Source organism: Notolepis coatsorum (assembly GCF_963971535.1).
Source record: "Notolepis coatsorum genome assembly, chromosome: 17".
Lineage (NCBI taxonomy): Eukaryota > Metazoa > Chordata > Actinopteri > Aulopiformes > Paralepididae > Notolepis > Notolepis coatsorum.
The window spans coordinates 7,981,242-8,003,295 of NC_140181.1; the positions used below are offsets into that span (position 1 = coordinate 7,981,242).

General features: G+C 40.9%; 1 protein-coding gene across 1 annotated transcript in view; it reads right to left on the bottom strand.

The window, feature by feature from the left end:
- mul2 (mitochondrial E3 ubiquitin protein ligase 2) overlaps window positions 1-22,054 on the bottom strand; it is a 36,269-nt gene that overhangs the window by 8,767 nt on the left and 5,448 nt on the right. The window contains exons 2-3 of the mRNA XM_084332879.1: window positions 10,410-10,554; window positions 1,032-1,119 (exon numbers count right to left, since the gene is read on the bottom strand). Coding sequence (XP_084189005.1) covers window positions 1,032-1,119; window positions 10,410-10,526 — 205 coding nt within the window. The 5' untranslated portion in view covers window positions 10,527-10,554. The remainder of the gene's footprint in view (window positions 1-1,031; window positions 1,120-10,409; window positions 10,555-22,054) is intronic.

Consider the following 22,054-nt stretch of genomic DNA (forward strand, 5'->3'; position numbering starts at 1 on the left):
CATCTAGTGTGGGTGATATGATCATTAGAGTAGTTAGTATCGAAGACATTAAAAAATAACGCTGAAACTCACCGTAGCTTCCTCGCGCCGTTGGGAGATGAGCGTGGAACAGAAATGTTTCTATTATGGGGTGTCGAAATATGCGATCCATCTCCAGGTTGTATAATAGTATATACGTCCAAATCATGTTGTTTATCGAGTTATTGGTAACGGATTGCTATCCGTTGTGATCAGCTCGAGTCCTGGGACTATTAGCGAGTGATCGGACCGAATTGAAATGAGCACCAGCTTCCACTTCCTGTTTCTGCCCTGGGCGATCCGCCGATCGGCCACCAGATGGCGCTCTTGAACCGCTGGAGAGTTGAGAGGGGCTCACCAGTACATATAATGTCTCCGGGGGAGAAATATGATTTCGATCACAGATTTTTGAAATATTGATATCAAATTGATATCGGCAGAATAAGCATGGCGGGGAAAGACGCTGGACAGCGTTTTCGGCGATTAAAGTGTTAATATATAGTGCAAATTAAGTGTTCAAATGAAGGCATCCAATAATAGATTAACCATTGTCTTACCTTAATGCAGCAAAATGCGACGTTTCGTCTTGGCATCAATGATCTTTTCTGCCCGGTGCAGCCTGGTACAGCTTCTAAATTACTTTGTTTATATGCCTTGGAAAAATACCGTATATCCATTTTGCTTTGGGGTCATTAAAGAAATCATAATATTCTTTTTTTAGAAATGTTTTGAGACGCAACTAAGTAAGTTACCCATTACTGTTGTGTTCAACCTCAACCGTGATCCTTTGCGCCCAATAACCCATGCAGTTACAACTCCCTGCCAACAGGTGGGGGTGCTGCAGCACCCTAAGCACCCCCAGTTCCTGTGTCACTGACACCAACACATGCATGTGAGAGAGAGAGAGACACACACACACACAAGTAAGCGGACAGCTTTTCTTTCAAAGGGAAAGAAACAGGGAGTCAGCTTGTGTCCGGGTTGAGAAACACTAACAGTCCCACGTTAGTTACCTTCAACAATAACGTACTGCAGACACTTCCCTGGAGTGGTATTCAGAAGGTCCGTCAGGTTCCCATCCAGGGTCAACCGTGGAGCATCCTGAGATGAAGAAGACCAAAGACCATGTACATATTATAGAGGCTATAATCAACAGCTCTGTGTGTTTCCTCTCTTGGAGCAAATGGTTCAAATGTTGTTTTCATTTTAGTTTAAATTGGCACATGTACATTTACATTTAGTCATTTAGCTGAACGCTTTTATCCAAAGCGACTTACAAGTTCTGTACGACAAGTCATCAGGAAGGGCACAACTCTATCAGCTGAGTAACAATGTTCATCAAAGTGCTACAGTGTAGGTTAGTTTATTATAAGTGCATGACAGTAAGGTTAGTTAGGGTTAGATTATTTTATTTTTTATATTTCATTTCAGATAATTGAAGGTTGAAGAAGTGCGTCTTTAGTCGACGGCGAAAGATTGCACGGGTTTCGGCTGTTCTAACTCGGGTGGGTCGTTCGTTCCACCATTGTGGGGCAAGGACTGAGAATAGGCGGCTTCTCCTTGATGACCCTCCCGGAGCTCAGATAGTGTAGGGCACATGTACTCTGGCATTGCAAGCTAGACAAGGAGTGCTCGCACTTTGTTTGAAATGGGCGGTGAGCCGTGAGTCAAATAATGGGACTGAAATTGATCGTTTAATAACTTGTAATAAGTATGTCACCTAATACTCAAGTTACTTTTTCCTTCTCAAACATTGTTGTTATTGTTGTTAAATTGCATCAAAATATACCAAATAGAATATCTTTGCTTTTATCCAAAGCGACTTAAAAAGGAGGTACACCTCTGGCAACTATAGGGTTAAGTGGTATTTGTTTGTCAAACAGTGTTGAAATTGACACTGTACATACTGTACGACAGTAAGAAGGGCAGGTTTCAGCTAGGGCTGGGCGATATGGCTTAAAAATAAAATCTCAGATTTTTTCCACACCACATCCGATTTAAATAAATTGTTTTCACAAAAAAAAAATAGAAATGCCAAGGAAATCATTTAAATACGCTGTTTTTATTTGACATTTTTTTTATCAAACCAAGATGAATTTCCCTATTGGGATTGAAGTGCAAACCTAACTTTCACCAATCTTCACTTAAAAAAATTAATAATAATTATATATATATATATATATATATATATATATATATATATATATATATATATATATATATATATATATATATATATATATATATATGTATATATATATATATATTTAAAAGGTTACTCTTGATCAAACAAAGATGAATGTCTATACAAAAAAGGACACACATTAGACCTAGTGCTGTTGTCTCATGGTTTGAGTGTCTGTGTTAAAGAAATGTGATAGTGCTTGTATTTCTGATCATATGCCTGTTTTATTTTCTGCTGTGTCCCATGCTCTGTAGTTGCTATTCGTCCTCCTGCACACCGTTTTCATGCTATAAACACAAGACACTGCGCTGAATTTCCACACAGCTTTTAATGACTGTGCTTTCTAGGGCTGACCTTTGAATTTCTTTTGGAATTCGAAGCTTCGGGGCCGAGATTCGATTTTAATTCGAAGCTTTAAAATTTAAAAAAATTAAAAAAAAAATTAAATTAAAAATAAAACGTAATTTTTAAAAAAAAATATTTTTTTTTTTAATGTTGTGGGACTTGTACAGCACTTTGTTCCACTTTGTCAGTACTGTAAAGTTTAAACCTTTTTAAATCTTAGACAAACGAAACACTTTGCTTTCATGAAATATTGTAAGCCGTCATTTGAGGCTTTATAAAAGCAGCACAATGAACACAAATCTGTCAGTGCCGAGTCCGACCTCATCTTAAATAACAAACAGCATTTTTTTTTTTTTTTTTTTTTTTTATAAATAATCGAATTTTATTTTCATATTCGAATCCCATGCCCATCGAACGAAGCTTCGAAGTATTTAAGACAGCCCTAGTGCTTTCTAGTGTGGATGGGTATAATGCCCTAAATGTAGAGGAGCTTGTTGCACTTTTTAACTCCACTTGCACCAGCATCCTAGACTCTATCGCCCCATTGAGGAGCAAACACCCTAGGGCTCCTTCGGAACCATGGATAAATAACACTATCCGTGTGCTCAGACGCTCATGCAGGCGCGCTGAGAGAAAGTGGAAGAAGGATAAGTTGCATGTCTCGCTTGGGATTCTAAAAGACTGTAAAATGGAGTATCAGAGAGCCATGAAGGCTGCTAAAACTGAGTATATCTCCAATCTTATTTCTAAGAATATTAGCAAACCCAGGGTTCTATTTAATACTCTTGACTCTCTTGTAAACCCTCGTGATACTGCCCCTGTTGTACCATCGCCTGCTCTCTGTAATGATTGTCTTTGTTGACAATCTCGTCTCTTCGGTCTGCACCCCCTCTTGCTGCCCCCAACCCCTCGGTTCCACCTGTGTGCCCAGCTGCTTTTGAGGAGTTTAAACCCATATCCTTGTCCTCACTGTCTGATGTCGTTCGCGAGTTGCGGCCCACAAACTGCCTCTCTGACAGTGTTCCCTCTCGCCCTTTTAAAAGAGGTTTTTGATTCTGAGTCAGTTGGCTCTTTTATTCTTGTTTTGGTGCATGCTTGTTTTAGTTCAGGAATTTTTCCAACTTATTTTAAACATGCTATTAGTGCAGCCAGCCACTAATAAAAAAAAAAAAACTTGGACCCCTCTGTTCTCTCAAATTTTAGGCCCATCTCGAAACTGCCCTTTCTGTCCAAAGTGCTGGAGTAAGTAATCTCCATCCAGCTGCAATCTTTTTTTTTTAGAGACAAACGGGTTTTAGACCTCGTCATAGTACTGAGACTGCTCTTTTAAAAATGTTCAATGACCTTATTTTAACTGTGGACTCTGGGTGTGATGCCATTATGGTAACACTGGATTTGACCGCTGCCTTTGATACGGTGGATCATAAGACCCTTTCATCCCGCCTAGAACAGTGTGTTGGCATAAGAGGTGCTGCCCTTATGTTAATTCAGTCGTACCTGACTGATGGGACTTTCTCTGTCCATCTGGGTGAATTCTCCTCAAATGTGGCCCCTCTTTCCTGTGGTGTTCCCAAAGGTTCCATCCTGGGTCCCTTGTAATTTTCCTTATACATGCTGCCCTTAGGTTCTATTCTACGCAAACATAATGTCTCTTTTCACTGCTACGCGGACGATGTCCAAATTTACCTTCCTCTAAAAGTAGAAAGCAATAACTGTCTTGAACATCTGCTGGCCGCTCTTGCCGACATTAAGATTTGGATGGATCTAAATTTCCTAAATCTTAATGGGCATCTTAAAACTGCCCTGGGCATCTGGACCGCTTGGGAAACTCGGCTGGTATTTTAGGGCCCCTCGATGTGGTTAAAGGCTCTTTCTTTCAACTAAGGCTCCTGGCAAAGGTAAAGCCCTACCTCTCTCCCAAAGACCTGGAGAGGGTCATCCATGCGTTCATATCGTCAAGGCTGGACTACTGTAATGCTCTATATGTGGGTCTCGACCAGCTCTCCTTAGTGCAGAACGCTGCTGCACGCCTCTTGACTGGCACTAAAAGGCGTGAGCACATCAGTCCAGTGCTAGCTTCCCCTGCACTGGCTGGCTCCCTGTTCGTTTCAGGATTGATTTTAAAATTGCGTTGTTTGTTTTTAAAGCCTTAAATGGTCTGGCCCCTCAGTACCTAGCTGAACTTCTCCATGTTTGCACCCCAGTTAGAGCACTGAGGTCATCAAATAAATTACTTTTAGATGTCCCAAGGTCTAGGCAAAAAACAAAAGGCGACCGAGCCTTTGAAGTGGCTGCCCCTAAATTGTGGAACAGTCTTCCATTACAAATGAGGTCAGCTCAGACGCTAGAAAATGTTAAGGCTCAGCTAAAGACTCACCTGTTCTCTTTGGCGTTTTGAGGCTTAGTAAGCCATACATCCCTGGTCGTGTCGTGATTTTTTATTTTTTTGGTCTTTTTCCCCCTCCATTTTCCTCCGATTTTCTCCCATCCCAATGTTAGTCGTATGCCAATTCCCAGTCCCTTCCTGGTCGCTGCGCACTTACCCCCCACAGTCAGATCATCTGGGAGAGTGGAGGCTACCACGTGCTTCCTCCGACACACGTCCAGCCAATCACCGCTTCTTTTCACCTGGCAGCGCGGATTCTCATCGAGAGGGCGTAGCGTGTGGGAGGACCACACTATCCCCCTCAAGTCCTATCCGCGCTTAGCAGGCGCCCCGACCGAACTGTAGGAGTCGCTGTTTACAACGACCTGGACCCACCCCGCCAGCTTCTCCCACCCTCTAATACTGCCAATTGTATTAGTGTGAACGGCCAGCCAAGCTGGTGACAACCCCGGAGCTGTGAGCTGGATTCAAACAGGCGAATCCAGCTCACAGCTCCGGGGTTGGTGACGAACGCAATCTCCGCTCGGCCACCTAACCGCCCTGTCGTGATTGTTTTTAATGTATTGCAGCTTCTGATTTTGTGTACATACTGTATTTCAAATTTTTTGTATTTCTTAGTTTTTATATTGTTTTAATGTATTGCAGCTTCTGATTGTGTGTATACTGTATTTTGTATATATATTCTTTTGTATTTCTCAGTTTTTATATTGTATTTTTAGTATTTTCTCTGTGTCGTGAAGCACTTTGGTACAACTTCGGTTGGTTTTAAATGTGCTATATAAATAAAGTTGACCATGACCTTGACCTTATTGGGATTAATAAAGTGCAAATCTAACTTTCACCAAACATCACTTTTTGTAAAATAAAAGGTGACTCTTGAGAAAGAAAATTATAAATAAAAATATATTTTCATTTTTAAACATAGTCCTAAATCATGAATTCGAATTAATCGAATTAATCGATTGATCGCGCCCCAGCCCTAGTTTCAGCTGTCCTGACTGGTGGGAAGTTCGTTCCACCATCATGAAGCCAGTTTGCATGTTATTCACATGAAAAATGCAAAATGTGGGGGGGCTCCAGTAGCTCACCGCATATCTCGACGCTATTTCTGCGTCGGGGAAAACCGTGCTGCGTCACGGATCTGGTTGACTCCGAGTTTGATTCCCGGACCCGCCGTCATTTGCCGAATGTCTTCCCCTGCTCTATATCCCGTTTCACCCTGTATCTGTCGGTCATGCTTGACCAGAAAAGCGATAAACGCTAAAAAAATGAAGTTTTAAAAAAAGAAAATGCAAAATGTGAGCACTCTGGCCAAGGAGACACTGCAGCGAGGAAGCTGCTAAAACCGGTTTCATTCTCACGCCCGCCGTCGTGGTCCACACAGTGATGTTGCGCAAATTGCACGCCTCCAAGATGTCGTGACTCTAAGTGCGGAGGGTCTGAGTGCACACCTCCAAGATGTCGTGACTCTAAGTGAGGAGGGTCTGAGTGCACACCTCCAAGATGTGGTGACTCTAAGTGAGGAGGGTCTGAGTGCGCACCTCCAAGATGTCGTGACTCTAAGTGAGGAGGGTCTGAGTGCACACCTCCAAGATGTGGTGACTCTAAGTGAGGAGGGTCTGAGTGCACACCTCCAAGATGTGGTGACTCTAAGTGAGGAGGGTCTGAGTGCACACCTCCAAGATGTGGTGACTCTAAGTGAGGAGGGTCTGAGTGCACACCTCCAAGATGTCGTGACTCTAAGTGAGGAGGGTCTGAGTGCACACCTCCAAGATGTCGTGACTGAAAGTGCGGAGGGTCTGAGTGCGCACCTCCAAAATGTGGTGACTCTAAGTGAGGAGGGTCTGAGTGCGCGCCTCCAAGATGTCGTGACTCTAAGTGAGGAGGGTCTGAGTGCGCGCCTCCAAGATGTGGTGACTCTAAGTGAGGAGGGTCTGAGTGCGCACCTCCAAGATGTCGTGACTCTAAGTGAGGAGGGTCTGAGTGCACACCTCCAAGATGTCGTGACTCTAAGTGCGGAGGGTCTGAGTGCACACCTCCAAGATGTCGTGACTGAAAGGGCGGAGGGTCTGAGTGCACACCTCCAAGATGTCGTGACTGAAAGGGCGGAGGGTCTGAGTGCGCGCCTCCAAGATGTCGTGACTGAAAGGGCAGAGGGTCTGAGTGCGCACCTCCAAGATGTCGTGACTCTAAGTGAGGAGGGTCTGAGTGCGCACCTCCAAGATGTCGTGACTCTAAGTGAGGAGGGTCTGAGTGCGCGCCTCCAAGATGTGGTAACGTGGACCAGGGGGACCGCACAGACCGACGCAATGATTTGCGTTGCTATGGTGACAGCTTGGTTCTCGGAGCTGCTCTGACCTCAAGAAGCATGACGGCCCAAACCCACCGAATGTTGTTCAACCAGCTAATGTGTCTGTATCCTTCCCAATACAAATAAACCCATACTATACTTTTTCAGGAGTACAGTCACACTGATTTCATCATTCTAAAATGTATTCCAACATTCTAATTAATTAGATAATAACTGGTTATACATGCAAAATGGACAATAGAACACTGGAACTGGAAATCTTTAAGAAACCTGACGTTCACAGAGGCCGCGCCGCCCGCGCACGATTAGACCACGCCGACCGCAAGGATCGCGGAGGAGCGGGTTTAAGCTTGCCGGTAAATTTGGCATTAAATTGTTTAAATGTGTAACTGACTATAGCTTTATCCTCTCTCTTCACCTCGTCTCCCATCGGAACCTGCTTTTAAATCCCTTTTCTACAATGTAAAAGGAGTGCTCTCATCTTTTAATAGAAGCATCGGGTTGATGTCTTCAAATGTAGCCATTCGATGACACTTAGAAGCTGCATTAAAAGAAGAATTGTGTTTCATTTGGAATGAGGACGGTATAGATTTTATCTTGTAAAAATTACGTGAAATATAAGCGTGTCGTTTAGTGGCCGAGCATAACGCGCTCCTCATTCCATTGGGGCTGCAATAACAACAGTGCAGGCCTTCATGTTGAACATCTCCCTTTGTGCAGCTTTAACCCTTGTGGCTTCCTAAGGATTGTGACACTCACTGGGCTTAAGAGATGAAATGATACATCATGTTTAAAGCCATATAATTTTAACTGTTTACTATTTAAAAAAAAAATATTCCCCCATGATTAACATTAATAGCCCAATCTCAAGATATCTGTAACAAATTACAAATATTTCCGAATTTTAACCACTTATATGTGTTCGTTTGATACCATGTCTGTTTTTATTGAAAAAATTCATATTCATATCCATATTCATCATATTTCTATACATTTTAGACACCATATTACAGCGTGTGAAAAATGGACAAAATTCCTGTGAATAAGAATCTGCCATTATAAAAAAGAAAGGTTGACTATTTCGGTCAGAAATAGCGGTCAGAAATAGCCGTTAGTAAGCGTTAGTAAGCACCGGTTAGTACTAATCTATTACTAAAAGGTATGTATTGTATGTATTTTGAATGCCTGGTGTAATTATTCTGTTTATTTATCGATATATGATGTGAAAATTAGAGATTAGAGATAAAAAAAAAAAAAAATTTAGACTTGCGGTTTTATGGCGGTTTTATAGCGGTTTTATTAACATGGAAGTGGCTGGAGTAGAAAACATGACCAGGGCCCCTGAAGGCACTAAACACTATAACAATTTTTTTAGAGTGTTTCATATTATAAGCTTTTGACACAATGAACATATATGTAAAATTAAGATATTTTCCCAATTTCATGAAATAATAATAAACACAGACACCGCTGTGCTCACACACACACACAAAATATTTCAAAAAAGTAGTTTTCATGACCAGGGAGCCACAAGGGACGGTGCATGGTGGGGCTGGGGGCCATTCTTGCTCAAATGTGAATCACCATTTTTCTCTCTAAGAATTGAGATCACGATTCTCTCACGCGATTCTTATTTTTTCAATAAAATCATTTATTGCACTCTCTTAAACAGACAACATAACATAATATATGAAAGTGCTCGACTTAAACTTAAACATAACATAATATGAAAGTGCTTGACTTAAACTTAAACATAACATAATACATGAAAGTGCTCGACTTGAACTTAAACAAAATAACTCAAGTCAGAATCGTCATCATTTAAAAGTTAAGTAAAAAGTAAAAGAAATGTGGATATAAAAAAATCGTCATAAAGGGCGGCTACGTGGTGCAGTGGGCAAGGCGCTCACCATGAATACTGGAGACGCTGGGCTTGCCTGTTTGAGCCCAGCGCTCCACATTGCTTTCAGTTTAGCTGGTCGTCCGTATTAATACACATTGGCAGTATTAGGGGGTGGGAAACTGATGGGTGGGGATCGGGCGTTGTGGACAGCGACTCCTACAGGTCGGTTGGTGCGCCTGCGCAGCAGAATCAGGAAGCGACGGGGGCGGGGCCCCTCCAAAGCCCAGACCCCTGAAAGATCGCGCCGCGCAGGTGGAAAGATGCGACTGCTGTTACCTCAAGTACCGGAGGGGACTTGTGCTATGTATGACTTAGTCCACATTGCAGCCGGCTTGTGGGAGGCAAGAAACAGCGTCCGTGACAGGGGAGGGTTGAATTGGATGATACGAAATTGGGATGGGAGAAAAATAGAAAATGGGAGAAAAAGTGGATCAAAAAAAAATCGTCATAATTTAGAAATGAGATTGCATAGGTCTATGAATCAAGATTGCGATCTTTTTTAGATTAATCGCCCAGCCCTAGTGCACGGTGCGTTACGCTGTGAGTTGGGATGGTCACTGGAGAGTTGTTACTCTTTATAATACACAGTCCATCGGTCCACAGTGTGTCTTTAGTGGAGAGTGCTGATCGACCTCATGGGGATTAGCGTTTGTGTGGGGGGGCTTATGATTATGCTTATGATCATACACAGAATTCTACACAAATCCCTCAGTTCCCTCCTATAGACCAGGCTACATGAATCAAATCAAATCAAATGTATTTGTAAGGCCCGACAACACACGTTAATGTCCCCATGGGCCAGACACGTCTTCTTTAAAACAAGTCAAGAAGAAACATCACAATAAATCAAGAACAAAAAACCCATCATGAAATCCAAAACAACACTCCCAGACATACCCCAGGCGAAGGTAAGGAAAAACTCACTAAAAACCTAGCAATAGGAAAAAAGCACCACAGGCAATGTGGAGGAGAGAAACCTTAGAAGGGCCGTTCAAGGGGGGATCTCCCTTCTTAGATGTCGGTGATAGTAGTGTTGCAGTAAAACAGGCGAAACAGTCGGTAAGCAATGCACTCATCCTGTATGTGTAACGAAACACAGATAAGTGCATGCGATAGCAACTGAACATTTTGAAATGTGAATTTTGAATTACATCCGGGGGGAAAAAACACCTAGTGGCATAAAACCAAACAAGTTAACATGACATAAGGATGTTTTTTCTGGACAAACGGCTAAAGCCGCTAGGTGAGGTGCAGCACTCACGCTGAGTTTCTCCACCGTCCTCCTCTTCTTCCGGTACACGTAGTAGAAGAGGCCGGAGAGGGCGAGGCTGGTTCCCAGACACAGGGCCTCCGCGGTTCTCACCGGAAACTCCTCCATCCTCCTCCACGTCTCTTCTGGCCTAGGGCTGGGGCGAACATTTTTATTATCACGATATATCACGATAACATTTTTTCATATCGTTCGATATCAATAATTATCGATATTTTTATTAGTATCAATTAAAAAATAATTATTAGCGTAATTCCTCTAATAGTGACCGGTATTCAATTACAAGCCGGGTCTCTATTAATGGCCGGGTGCGCTGTTGAGCTAAGCAATTATAAGCCGACCTCCTAATACAAGCCGGGTCACTAACATACTGAGCTGCACACTGAGCTAGTTACTTGATTTCACTTTGAAAACGTTGAAATGACCAGTGACCACCTGTAATTGCACTGTTTACTATTTCATACAGTACTTGGTTTCAATAAATGAACCCAGTACATTTTACTGGGTTCAAACTGACACAAAATGTTGATTTATTCATTATGATCCGTTTGAAAATTAGAAATATAGGCCTCTCTCTTATACATGCCTCCTCCTAATAAAAGCCTGGTACCCGCTACAGTTTAAGCAAATACAAGCCCGGGTCACTATTAGAGGAATTACGGTATTATTATTTAAACAACAAATGTATGTTTATTTTGCAGCAATTCTTTGCCGTTGCCATCTTTAGTGTTACAGCCCCTCACACTCCAGTTCTCAGGCTGCAGCTGGTTTGAAAGCGAAAGTACCAAAAACAGTGGCTGTGGCTCCAGAGGAGTTGAACAGTTCTGGCTCTGCTAGTTTCTTTTCTATCTTTTGGTGCTTTTTTGGTGGACAAACCTGGACTGGAGACTAGCTCTGCTAGCACACATAGCCTACTGTGTGTACAGACGGTTTCAAACTGTATTTTAAATTAGAAAGCAAACTAAATAAATGGACAAGAGATAAATAAATCTCAATTTGGTCAGCATTGTCATTTGGACAAGCAAAGCCATTACTTTAAGTTGCAGGCGAGAAAGACTAGTCTGTCCACCGTCTCTGGTTTTAAAGCTGCCCTGTTGCAGGTCACAATACAAATACAATTAAAATAAAAAATTGCAATTATCGATATTCTTTTTATTATCGATTATTAAAATTTATATCGCAATAATTATCGTTATTATTATCGTTTTATTTATTTATCGTTGTGGTCCTAGGCTCCACGTCTCTTCTGGCCTCTGGGAGAGCAGCAGGCGACACTGACCGACATCCAAACACGTGACGTGAAGGAGGAAGCAACATAAAAGACTCACTGGCCTAAGCGCCGCTCTACAATTAAGCTACAATTATACCCACAGCTGCAAGAAATCTCTGCGAAATGCTTTGAAATGTCTGTAATTATATTCCATTTGACAGCTCATACCCCCGAGTGCTAGTTCTGCACAGTGGCATGCAGGATGGATCGGTCGAAACGGTTTCAAAACTTAGGTGTTTTGCAACCTAGGCTATTTACAAAACAACATTCAACACAATAATAATATTTTCTACTCATTAGCTAGCTAGCATAATAAGGGGCGACAGTGGCTCGGGAGGTAGAGCAGTTGTCTGGTAATCCGGAGGTTCTCGGTTCGATTCCCGCTCCTCCCGGACAGCATGTCGAAGTGTCCTTGAGCAAGACACTTAACCCCTAATTGCTCCTGATGAGCAGGTTGGCAGCTTGCATGGTCGCCTCCGCCGTCGGTGTGTGAATGGGTAAAAATTTGTGAGGATTGGAACCAATTGTAACGCGCTTTGGATAAAAGAGATATATAATAAAATGCAGCCATTTATAATTAATTTAGCATTAGCAGGTGAGAGGCCCAACCCAGATTATTTTTGGACAATTTAAGGTTGTATTCACGTGTTACATTCTGAATGTGTTTGACTTGTAGACGGAAAATAAGCTATTTTAAACATTCTTACCTCATCCCAAAATATAGCAAATACGGTTTTTAAAACGTTGTCTACTGTTAGCCCTTGTACCAAGAGCTCAGTCAATCAACTAGACCATAACAATATGTCACTATTCCTATTTATGTTGCTGCGCAAACCCATTTGTTCATGTTTGAATCAAGGATTGAGACATAAAATGACCATAATCAATGCAGTTCTCTCATTAGAAACCAAAGTTAATGTGCAGTCTTGAACAAATTTAGCAAAGAGAACGGGCATATTACCTGCTAGTCTTGTTGCTACTAACAAATCTTATGTACAGTTAGGTCTAATATTAGACTTAATCTACTACCAGATAACTTTGATTTAATCAATTTAACATTATGTTTTACGTTCTAGAAACTAGGGTTAACGCATATATGTGTGTTAACTCGAGTTAGTCTCTTTACTATTTAGCACCGTCTCTCTGTGTTTCAAAATGGGGAATGGTTTCATTTCACAAATTCTTCGAAATCTTCCCTAGAAGCGAGTACTGTGAGAGAATGTGTAAGAGTGACTATACAGACAGTTGTGGCATTCTGGATTAAATCATATGTAACAAAAATATGTTGGCCAATTACATACTGTATCAATTGTGGGGTCCTTGAAATGAAAAGGTTTTTATAACCACTGTCCATGTAGTATCCAAGTATCCCCCAGTGCCCAGTAGTATCAGTCTCTAGTACCATGTTAATACCTGAAGTGCCACATGTAGTATGATGTAGTAGTTCCCTGTAATACCGTATGTAGTAGTATGATATATTATGCTCTATTACAGTCTGACCCATTCATTTTCTATTTGGTCAGATATGACCAGAAACACCACATAATATGTACACACCATTTGAATAAAATACTTACATTCAATTAAAGTGGTTTGATTGATTGCAGAATGGTACAATACAGTACGGCTCAATGCACACAATTGTTAAAGGGATGCAGACCAGAGAAATACTTTCGTCTTGTTTACATCAGGGTCCCCATTTTCAATTCATAATGACATTCATGACATACACAACATACATGACAACATCAAACTGGCTTTTATGATACTCTGGATGTGTGCTTAGCTGGAGATGAGGATGCTGAAAAGATTCTTATTGGGGATTGGAACACGGATATGCAACAAAAAGATGCACCCGTCTTCAAATCCTTCAATAGGTTTTGTGATCTGCACGGCCTCAGACAGCTGATCACCCAACCCACAAGGGTATGTGAATCAACTCAGACTACCATTGACCTCATCCTGACCTCTGACAAGTCCAAGATCTCCAATAAAAGGGTTATAGCATGCGGGTTAAGTGATCATTATATGATATTCTGTACCCGCAAAAAGCTAAAACATAAGGCCGGCTGTAACAAAACAGTCACATCTAGGGACCTCAAAACCTACTCTAGAGAGGCCTTTAACCTTGAACTGGAGAGCCTGGACTGGTCAGATGAGCTCAGTGGTACACTAGTGGAAGAAGCATGGCATGGATTCAAAACCAAATTCTCATCAATACTAAACAACATGGCCCCCCTAATAGTGCGGTGGCTTAGCAAAAAAATGTGGACGCGCCAAAAAAAGCACCAAATTTTTTCCACGTGTTCCCCATCACCATAGCTTTCATTTTGGGGTAGGGGCCACATCATCATGAAGGATTTCAAGATGGCCGCCATGTAAAATCAAGGTTCTGCCCATTAATAAATATCTTGGTCCATAGCGCACTCAATATTTGAGCGAACACAAAGGTATTGGTATCCCTGTAAACTAGAGAAGCTAAGCTTTCCATTGGTACCATTTGCATTAAGCCTTTTTTAATTTTTTTTAATCATTTTAATAGGCAATGATTCAAAATTATGTAAAATGTTCGCCTAGAAAAAAACTGCCATGCTCATCTTCCAAAAGGTCCCTTGGCTGTTCACATGAATATATCAGAGTGAACATTGGTTTTATAGGTACCCACAAGCCTCTTCTTTCCAGACATACCCACTTTGTCCAACTTGCATGCTATTTGGGGCAATAATCAAGCAGGTTTGTGCATGTGGTACAAATGTGTCGAACATTGGGTTAGGGTTTGTTGTTAGAATGTTGAACATAGAAGATCAATTTTGGTGTCAAAGTTACTACACATTTTCTGGGTCAATAAATGTGTTAATGCTATGAAGAATATCCTGGTAGTTTGGTCATTACGGTGTTGATGACCGGTATAGCCACCGACAGCTGTCATGAGACGTGCACTGAGAGTATGGCCACCGCGGGAATTTTTATGAAACATTCTGATATTTTCGCAGGTCTTGTGCAGTGGTCTCGTGCGTGCCACTGTCAACCAAGCGACCGACAGTGGCACGACTCGAGACGTGCACCATTTGACAATGATATGCATGCATGCAGCATAATTTGCGAGTGCTCTCGTACAGAGGATGGCCGGCAGGCCGCAGGAATTTCTATAAACATTCTGATACTTTGATTAGTTAACTATCTATTCCGTTAGTTAACTATGTATTGATAGATAACTTATTACATATTAATATGATATTGTAAGGGGCAGGACCAGATAAGCTTTGCTTCTTTCTGTCCCTTCTTGAACAAAACCATTTGTCTTGAGCTATGTTGATTATACCCTCCATAGGAAGATATATTTAAATGTATTTGTATTTTATTTCGTTTTTATTAATTTTTTGTTATTACAAATGTGTGTTTATGGTTGAAAATGTTCGAGATAAATAAAGATCAAATCAAATCTAACTGAAGAAGTTATCCCTCTTCTAACAAGAGAGAAAAACATATAGTTAAGTTTAGCTTTAAACTATAACGTCATTGCTTATTAGGGATGGGTACCGAATTCGGTACTTTTAAAGGTACTTACCGAAACACATCGGTACTACCGAGTATCGATTCATGTGAGATACCGTAAAAGAAAGAAAAAATAAATAGTTTGCACTTTTTTTTTAACCTTTTTTCTTTTCATGTCAACGTTCACACGCACAATATACGTATCAGGGCCGACGTTCCACTCTACTGGTTAAAGTTGCTTACTCGTGAGTAGTACGGTCCACAGCCGCTCTGGTGTAAAACAAAGCTATCCAAATGGTTTATTTCTCTTCCACAGCGAAGTCTTTCTTTACAGAAGTGATCCTAAAGCTATTTTCCTAAATATTCACGTCACTACTAGAAGGTAAGAAAACTGTATTTTCCCAGTCTCCAAAATCACCGCCGACTCGACACATGAAAATTCCTCCTCACCTGAAAGCCGTAAATCAACTTGCCGGCTCTTTCCACAGCGAAACGGTCGGCAAGGCACCCGGGTCTAGAAATGCAGGCTTCAATCTATGTTGTTTAGTCTATCTGTTCAGTACTGTTTCAAGATGCAGAATGAGATCTTCTGAGAGAATGTTTGATTATGACATCATACTGTGACATCACGAATGGTCTAGAATGTTCCATTATGACATCATACTGTGACATCACAAATGTTCTAGAATGTTTGACTATGACATCATACTGTGACATCACGAATGTTCTAGAAGGTTCTATTATGACAAATAATACGGTTCAATGACTATCTAAATCCAATCAATATTCCTAATGCCGTTTCAATGTAAGGTTATAAAAATAAACATATAAACATTCATATAATACAATGACCTAAATATATAGCTTTGGCTCCTCTAGAATACACTTACCTAGGATTTGACTTGATTCAACAACAAAGCAGTCTGGGCAATGGCAAGCCGAAAACGGTCGAAAGTGTAGTTATTTGAAGTTTGGATATTTTTTTTACGACTGAGGTAGGTAGATTACATTTTTAGAGACTAAAGTACCGAAAAAGGGTACCGGTATCGATTCACAGGTACCAGTACCGTATCGGTTCAAATGTGAACGGTACCCATCCCTATAATGCTTATTAGGGCTGACCTTCGAAGCTTTTTTTGGCAATCGAAGCTTCGGGGCCGAGCTTCGATTTTAATTCGAAGCTTCGAAAAAAAAGAAATTTTTTTTTTTTTTTTTTTTTATTATCTTATGTTGTGGGACTTGTACAGCACTTTTTACTGTGTACAGCACAGTTTTTAAATGTGCTCTATAAATAAAGTGGGTTGGATTAATTAATTAAGTAGCCCCTTTCGTGACTGACGCATCCAACAAGGTTTCACTCGGCTGTGTGATTTAATTCAAGGTGAATCGCTGTTGTCGTTTGAACAACTTCAGATTTCATGGGAACTACCAATCCCCCAAATCAAGAATGTTTAAGATGAATGAAGTAAGATTTTGATTATTTGAAATATGGCCTGTGTAGACTAAACTATGCACAGAATTATGTCAGTCTACAAGGTCCGGATTCTACATGGTCCGGCAATGTAGACCTTGTAGACTCCACTACAGACCAATTATCAGTGAATGTTCATGCATTTTTAAGAAGGGCAACTTCCACAAAAAAACAAAGAACTCACCAAAACATCTCAGTAGCACCTTATCTAAATGTTATATTTCATATATGGAGATTCATATTTATTTATGTATTGCATGCATTTCTACATTTTATTTCCTATTTTGTTTATTCATCCCAGTATCTTTCTTTCTTATGTGTGGAATTCTACAAGGCGCGCGCACACACACACACACTTACATTTAGTCATTTAGCTGACGCTTTTATCCAAAGCGACTTACAAGTTCTGTACGACATGTATGTTACAGTGTAGGTTAGTTTATTAGGACAAGTGCATGACAGTAAGGTTAGTCACGGTTAGATTTTTTTTTCTTTTTCTTTTTAATCATTTCAGATAATGGTTGAAGAAGTGAGTCTTTAGTCGACGGCGAAAGATTGGACGGGATTCGGATGTCCTAACTGGGATGGGTAGTTCACACACACACACTCACACTCACACACACACACATCGAAGTAAAAAAAATAAAATTGAAAAAAAAAATTTTTGAAAAGAAAATTAATATTTTTTTTTTTAAACTTCGATTTTTTTTTAATGTTCGAAGCTTGTGCCATCGAACGAAGCTTCGAAGCTTCGAAGTATTTAAGACAGCCCTAATGCTTATGTCCAGAGATTCTACCATTGATAACTAAAGTAATGACGCTTGACTTACCCGTTATATTATGTTTTGCCTTTTTAAACATGTCCCTTATCACGCTGTCCTCTGGCTGCGCTTAAGCCACGACAGCTGTCACGAGATGCGCACTGAGAGCTGGCCAGTATGCCGCGGGACTTTTTATGAAACATTCTGATATTTTCGCGGGCACGAGACCACTGCACAAGACCCGCGAAAATATCTCCATAACAGTTAAATACGCCTATACGGGCTAAAGAGTTATGATAATAATAATAATAATAATAATAAATGTAACGAGTGATCCTAATTCATGCATCGATTCATGCATGTCTGACTGTTAAACAAGTAAAAAATTATGTAAATATGTTGTTAGAATGGTACAAATATTCATCTGGTGACATTCTTCATAGTATTAACACATTTATTGACCCAGAAAATGTATAGTTTGACACCCAAATTGATTTTCTATGTTCAACATTCTAACAACAAACCCTAACCAAACATTCAAAAATGTTTGGCAGTTGTTAAAATGTTCTACACATTTGTACCACATGCACAAACCTGCTTGATTATTGCCCCAAATAGCATGCAAGTTGGACAAAGTGGGTATGTCTGGAAAGAAGAGGCTTGTGGGTACCTATAAAACCAATGTGCACTCTGATATATTCATGTGAACAGCCAAGGGACCTTTTGGAAGATGAGCATGGCAGTTTTTTCTAGGCGAAAATTTAACATAATTTTGAATCATTGCCTATTAAAACAGTTAGGCTTAATGAAAATGATACCAATGGAAAGCTTAGCTTCTCTAGTTTACAGGGATACCAATACCTTTGTGTTCGCTCAAATATTGAGCGCGCTATGGAACAAGATATTTATTAATGGGCACTGGGCAGAACCTTGATTTTACATGGCGGCCATCTTGAAATCCTTCATGATGATGTGGCCCCTACCCCAAAATGAAAGCTATGATGATGAGGAACACATGGGGAAGATTTGCTGCTTTTGTCCGGCGTGTCCACATCCTTCTCAAATCTGGTGCTAAGCCACCGCACTATAAGAACCACCAGGGTAAAAAATCGCGCTGAACCGTGGATGCACTCCGAAATATTGGCCGCTATGAAAACCAGAGACAAAAAATGCTGAGTTTCGTAAAAGTCAGTCAAAGCTTACAAAAAGCACGAGCAGTGAACTCCAAGCCCACGTGACTGAACTCAAACTGGAAAGAAACAGACTAAGAAACGACGTAAACTCCATGATCAAAACTGCAAAAAATAATTTCATCAATGACAAAACTGAGGAAAACAAAAACAAACCACGTGAACTTTGGAAATTACTCAACAATCAACTAGGCTGCAGTAAAAAACTTAAAACCAGATTCTCAAACATAAACATAAAGACGGACAACACACTCATCACAGACAAGCTAGATGTAGCCAATTACTTAAACATTTTCTTCACAAACATAGCCACAACACTGGTAAACAAACTACCCTCCCACTCAGGGCATTATGGGGTAGAACACATTAGGGCTGGGCGATATGACCAAAAACGTTATCGCGATAAAATTATAAAATTATGTTCATATAATTCGATATCGATAATTATCGTCGATATAATGTCTGTCAAGTTTAATTAACTTCTTATGCTGCTGCGAATGTCTCGAGTCGAGTTGATGTCGTCATCAGTCCGCGCACGTTAGCAGTTAGCCGACAAGCGCAGTATCTCATGACAATGTAATAAATATGACACTAAAATACTCTCTTCCGCCACAATATATTGAAACGACGTCCACTGTATACCCCACACTACTATAAACGTGGCCTCAGAATTCACGCCACACACATACTCGGCACGTAAATCTATAAAACAGCGCCGTGCAAGCTAGTTATCCTAGCCAGCCTGTTGTTTCTAAGCGAATGTCTCGAGTCGATGTCGTCATCAGTCCGCGCACGTTAGCAGTTAGCCGACAAGCGGAGTATCTCATGAGACAATGTAATAAATATGACACTAAAATACTCTCTTCCGCCACAATATATTGAAACGACGTCCACTGTATACCCCACACTACTATAAACGTGGCCTCAGAATTCACGCCACACACATACTCGGCACGTAAATCTATAAAACAGCGCCGTGCAAGCTAGTTATCCTAGCCAGCCTGTTGTTTCTAAGCGAATGTCTCGAGTCGAGTTGATGTCGTCATCAGTCCGCGCACGTTAGCAGTTAGCCGACAAGCGGAGTATCTCATGAGACAATGTAATAAATATGACACTAAAATACTCTCTTCCGCCACAATATATTGAAACGACGTCCACTGTATACCCCACACTACTATAAACGTGGCCTCAGAATTCACGCCACACACATACTCGGCACGTAAATCTATAAAACAGCGCCGTGCAAGCTAATTAGCCTAGCAAGCCTTGTTGTTGAGTGAGTCCTACCTCTGGGTCTCCTTCCGGGTCTCCTTCGCTCTCAGCCATCTCCTTCACTGATTGGTTGTTAGTGCGTGCTCATATCCAAGCTTGGAAAATCGATATATCGAAACTTTGCGACCACGTTTCATGTTTATTTCGAGGAAATAATTTATCGGGATAGTTATCGTTATCGTTTTATCGCCCAGCCCTAGAACACATAGTAGCTTACTACAAAAACCTAGGGGTCCGCAAAGACGACTTCAAACTGGAAATAGTAACAACAGATGAGGTACTCAAAAAACTGAGCGCCCTCCAACCTAACAAGGCCACTGGCCATGACAACATCCCCTCCAAATTCCTCAGAGACTCAGCAGCCGCCATCACCCCAGTCATCACACACATAATAAACCTCTCCATAAAACAGGGACACGTCCCCAAGGACTTCAAAGTTGCGAGAGTGACCCCTCTGCACAAAAAGGGCAGTAAATTAGACCCAGGCAACTACCGCCCTGTTTCTATTCTTACCTCCATCTCGAAAGTCATGGAAAAAAAATTCTACGAACAGGTTGAAAAGTACCAAGCGGAAAAAAATCTAATCTACGAATTCCAATCTGGCTTCAGAACATCCCACTCCACTGACACATGCCTTCTCTATTTTGAACGACCACATCAAACAAGAGGTGGACGCGGGCAAATACTGCGGCATGGTCATGCTGGACCTACAAAAAGCCTTCGACACTGTCAATCACTCTATTCTGATAGATGGTTTTGATAGTCTATCAGTGAGCTGGATGCAATCCTACCTGGATGGGAGAGAACAGATGGTGGAGGTAAACGGTACCCTACCCCCCCCCCCCCCCCCCCCCTCACAGTGAGCTGTGGTGTTCCACAAGGAAGCATACTAGGACCGCTACTGTTCCTAATTTATGCAAATGACATGTCGTCAGCTTGTGACTGCAACTTGTACTTGTTGGCAAATGACTCAGCCCTGCTGGTCTCTGACAAGAACAAGTTACAGGTTGAAAAAACCCTCAGCTCGGAACTAGGCAAAATCTGCATATGGCTCGCTGATAACAAACTATCATTACACATGGGCAAAACAGAGTCCATTCTCTTCGGTTCAAATAACAAACTCAGCAAGACCGACGGCTCCTCAGTTACAGTGGGTGACAATATTGTCACAAGGAAAGATGAAATTACCTACCTGCGTTCCATCCTAGAGGCTAATCTTTCCTGTGACAAAATGGCATCCAATGTAATAAAAAAGTCAACCAACGAACTTGATTCTTGTACCGGATCTCCTCTCTGGTAAAAGGCACTTCCATGCAAATGTCAACCTCACCATGAAAAAATTTAAATAACATGATCATAACCAAACCAATTTCAAATGTATCATCAAGGTCTATATTTTGAAGTACAAAATAGATTTGATCGTAATATTTATGAGAATGCATGTTTTTTCACACTACAGGAGGAGACACAATGATGTAATTATTTTTTTTTCGATTAACCTAATTGCATGACTTTCTGAATGGCCAGAATGGCAAAAGAAATAAATCAACAGATATTTTTCTAACCTCACCTTTGGTCATGAAGGGCTGTTGTATCAATATGTGAATCAATTATGTACTTTGTGTCTTTCCATTGGCAGGTGAAGCATGCTGTTATAATGCCCCTTTATGGGACAGCGAATGTAACATCCATAACTTTTTCCAGGAAAAGTTGTCATAAAACATGCATCTGGAATGCAATGTCAACCAAACAAAGCTAACTTTTATAAAGATGACATATTAGCAACAATTAGTCATTCTGGTCTTATTTTTTGTATTCTTTACAAGTGTTATGGATGTTACCGTTATGGATGTTACATTGCAAGTGACGGATGTTACATTGCGAATGTGTGTTGTTAAGTCTGATTATGACCCCTTTGTTTGAAGTATAATTTACACATTTTAGTTACTTATTGCGATAAAGATGAGCCTGCAATAAGAAATGTTTTGACCTTTTGGATTTTGAGATAGGTGACAAAATACACAGCGTTATGGATGTTACGGAAATTGACAAGCTTTTCGGACTCACTGAACACATGATGAAAACTCTGTGAATATCTTTTTCAAAGAATAACATGTTTACTATCACTTTGTAGGGAAGGGTTTGAGGTACCCAAAAAGCACATTCAGGAAAACCTG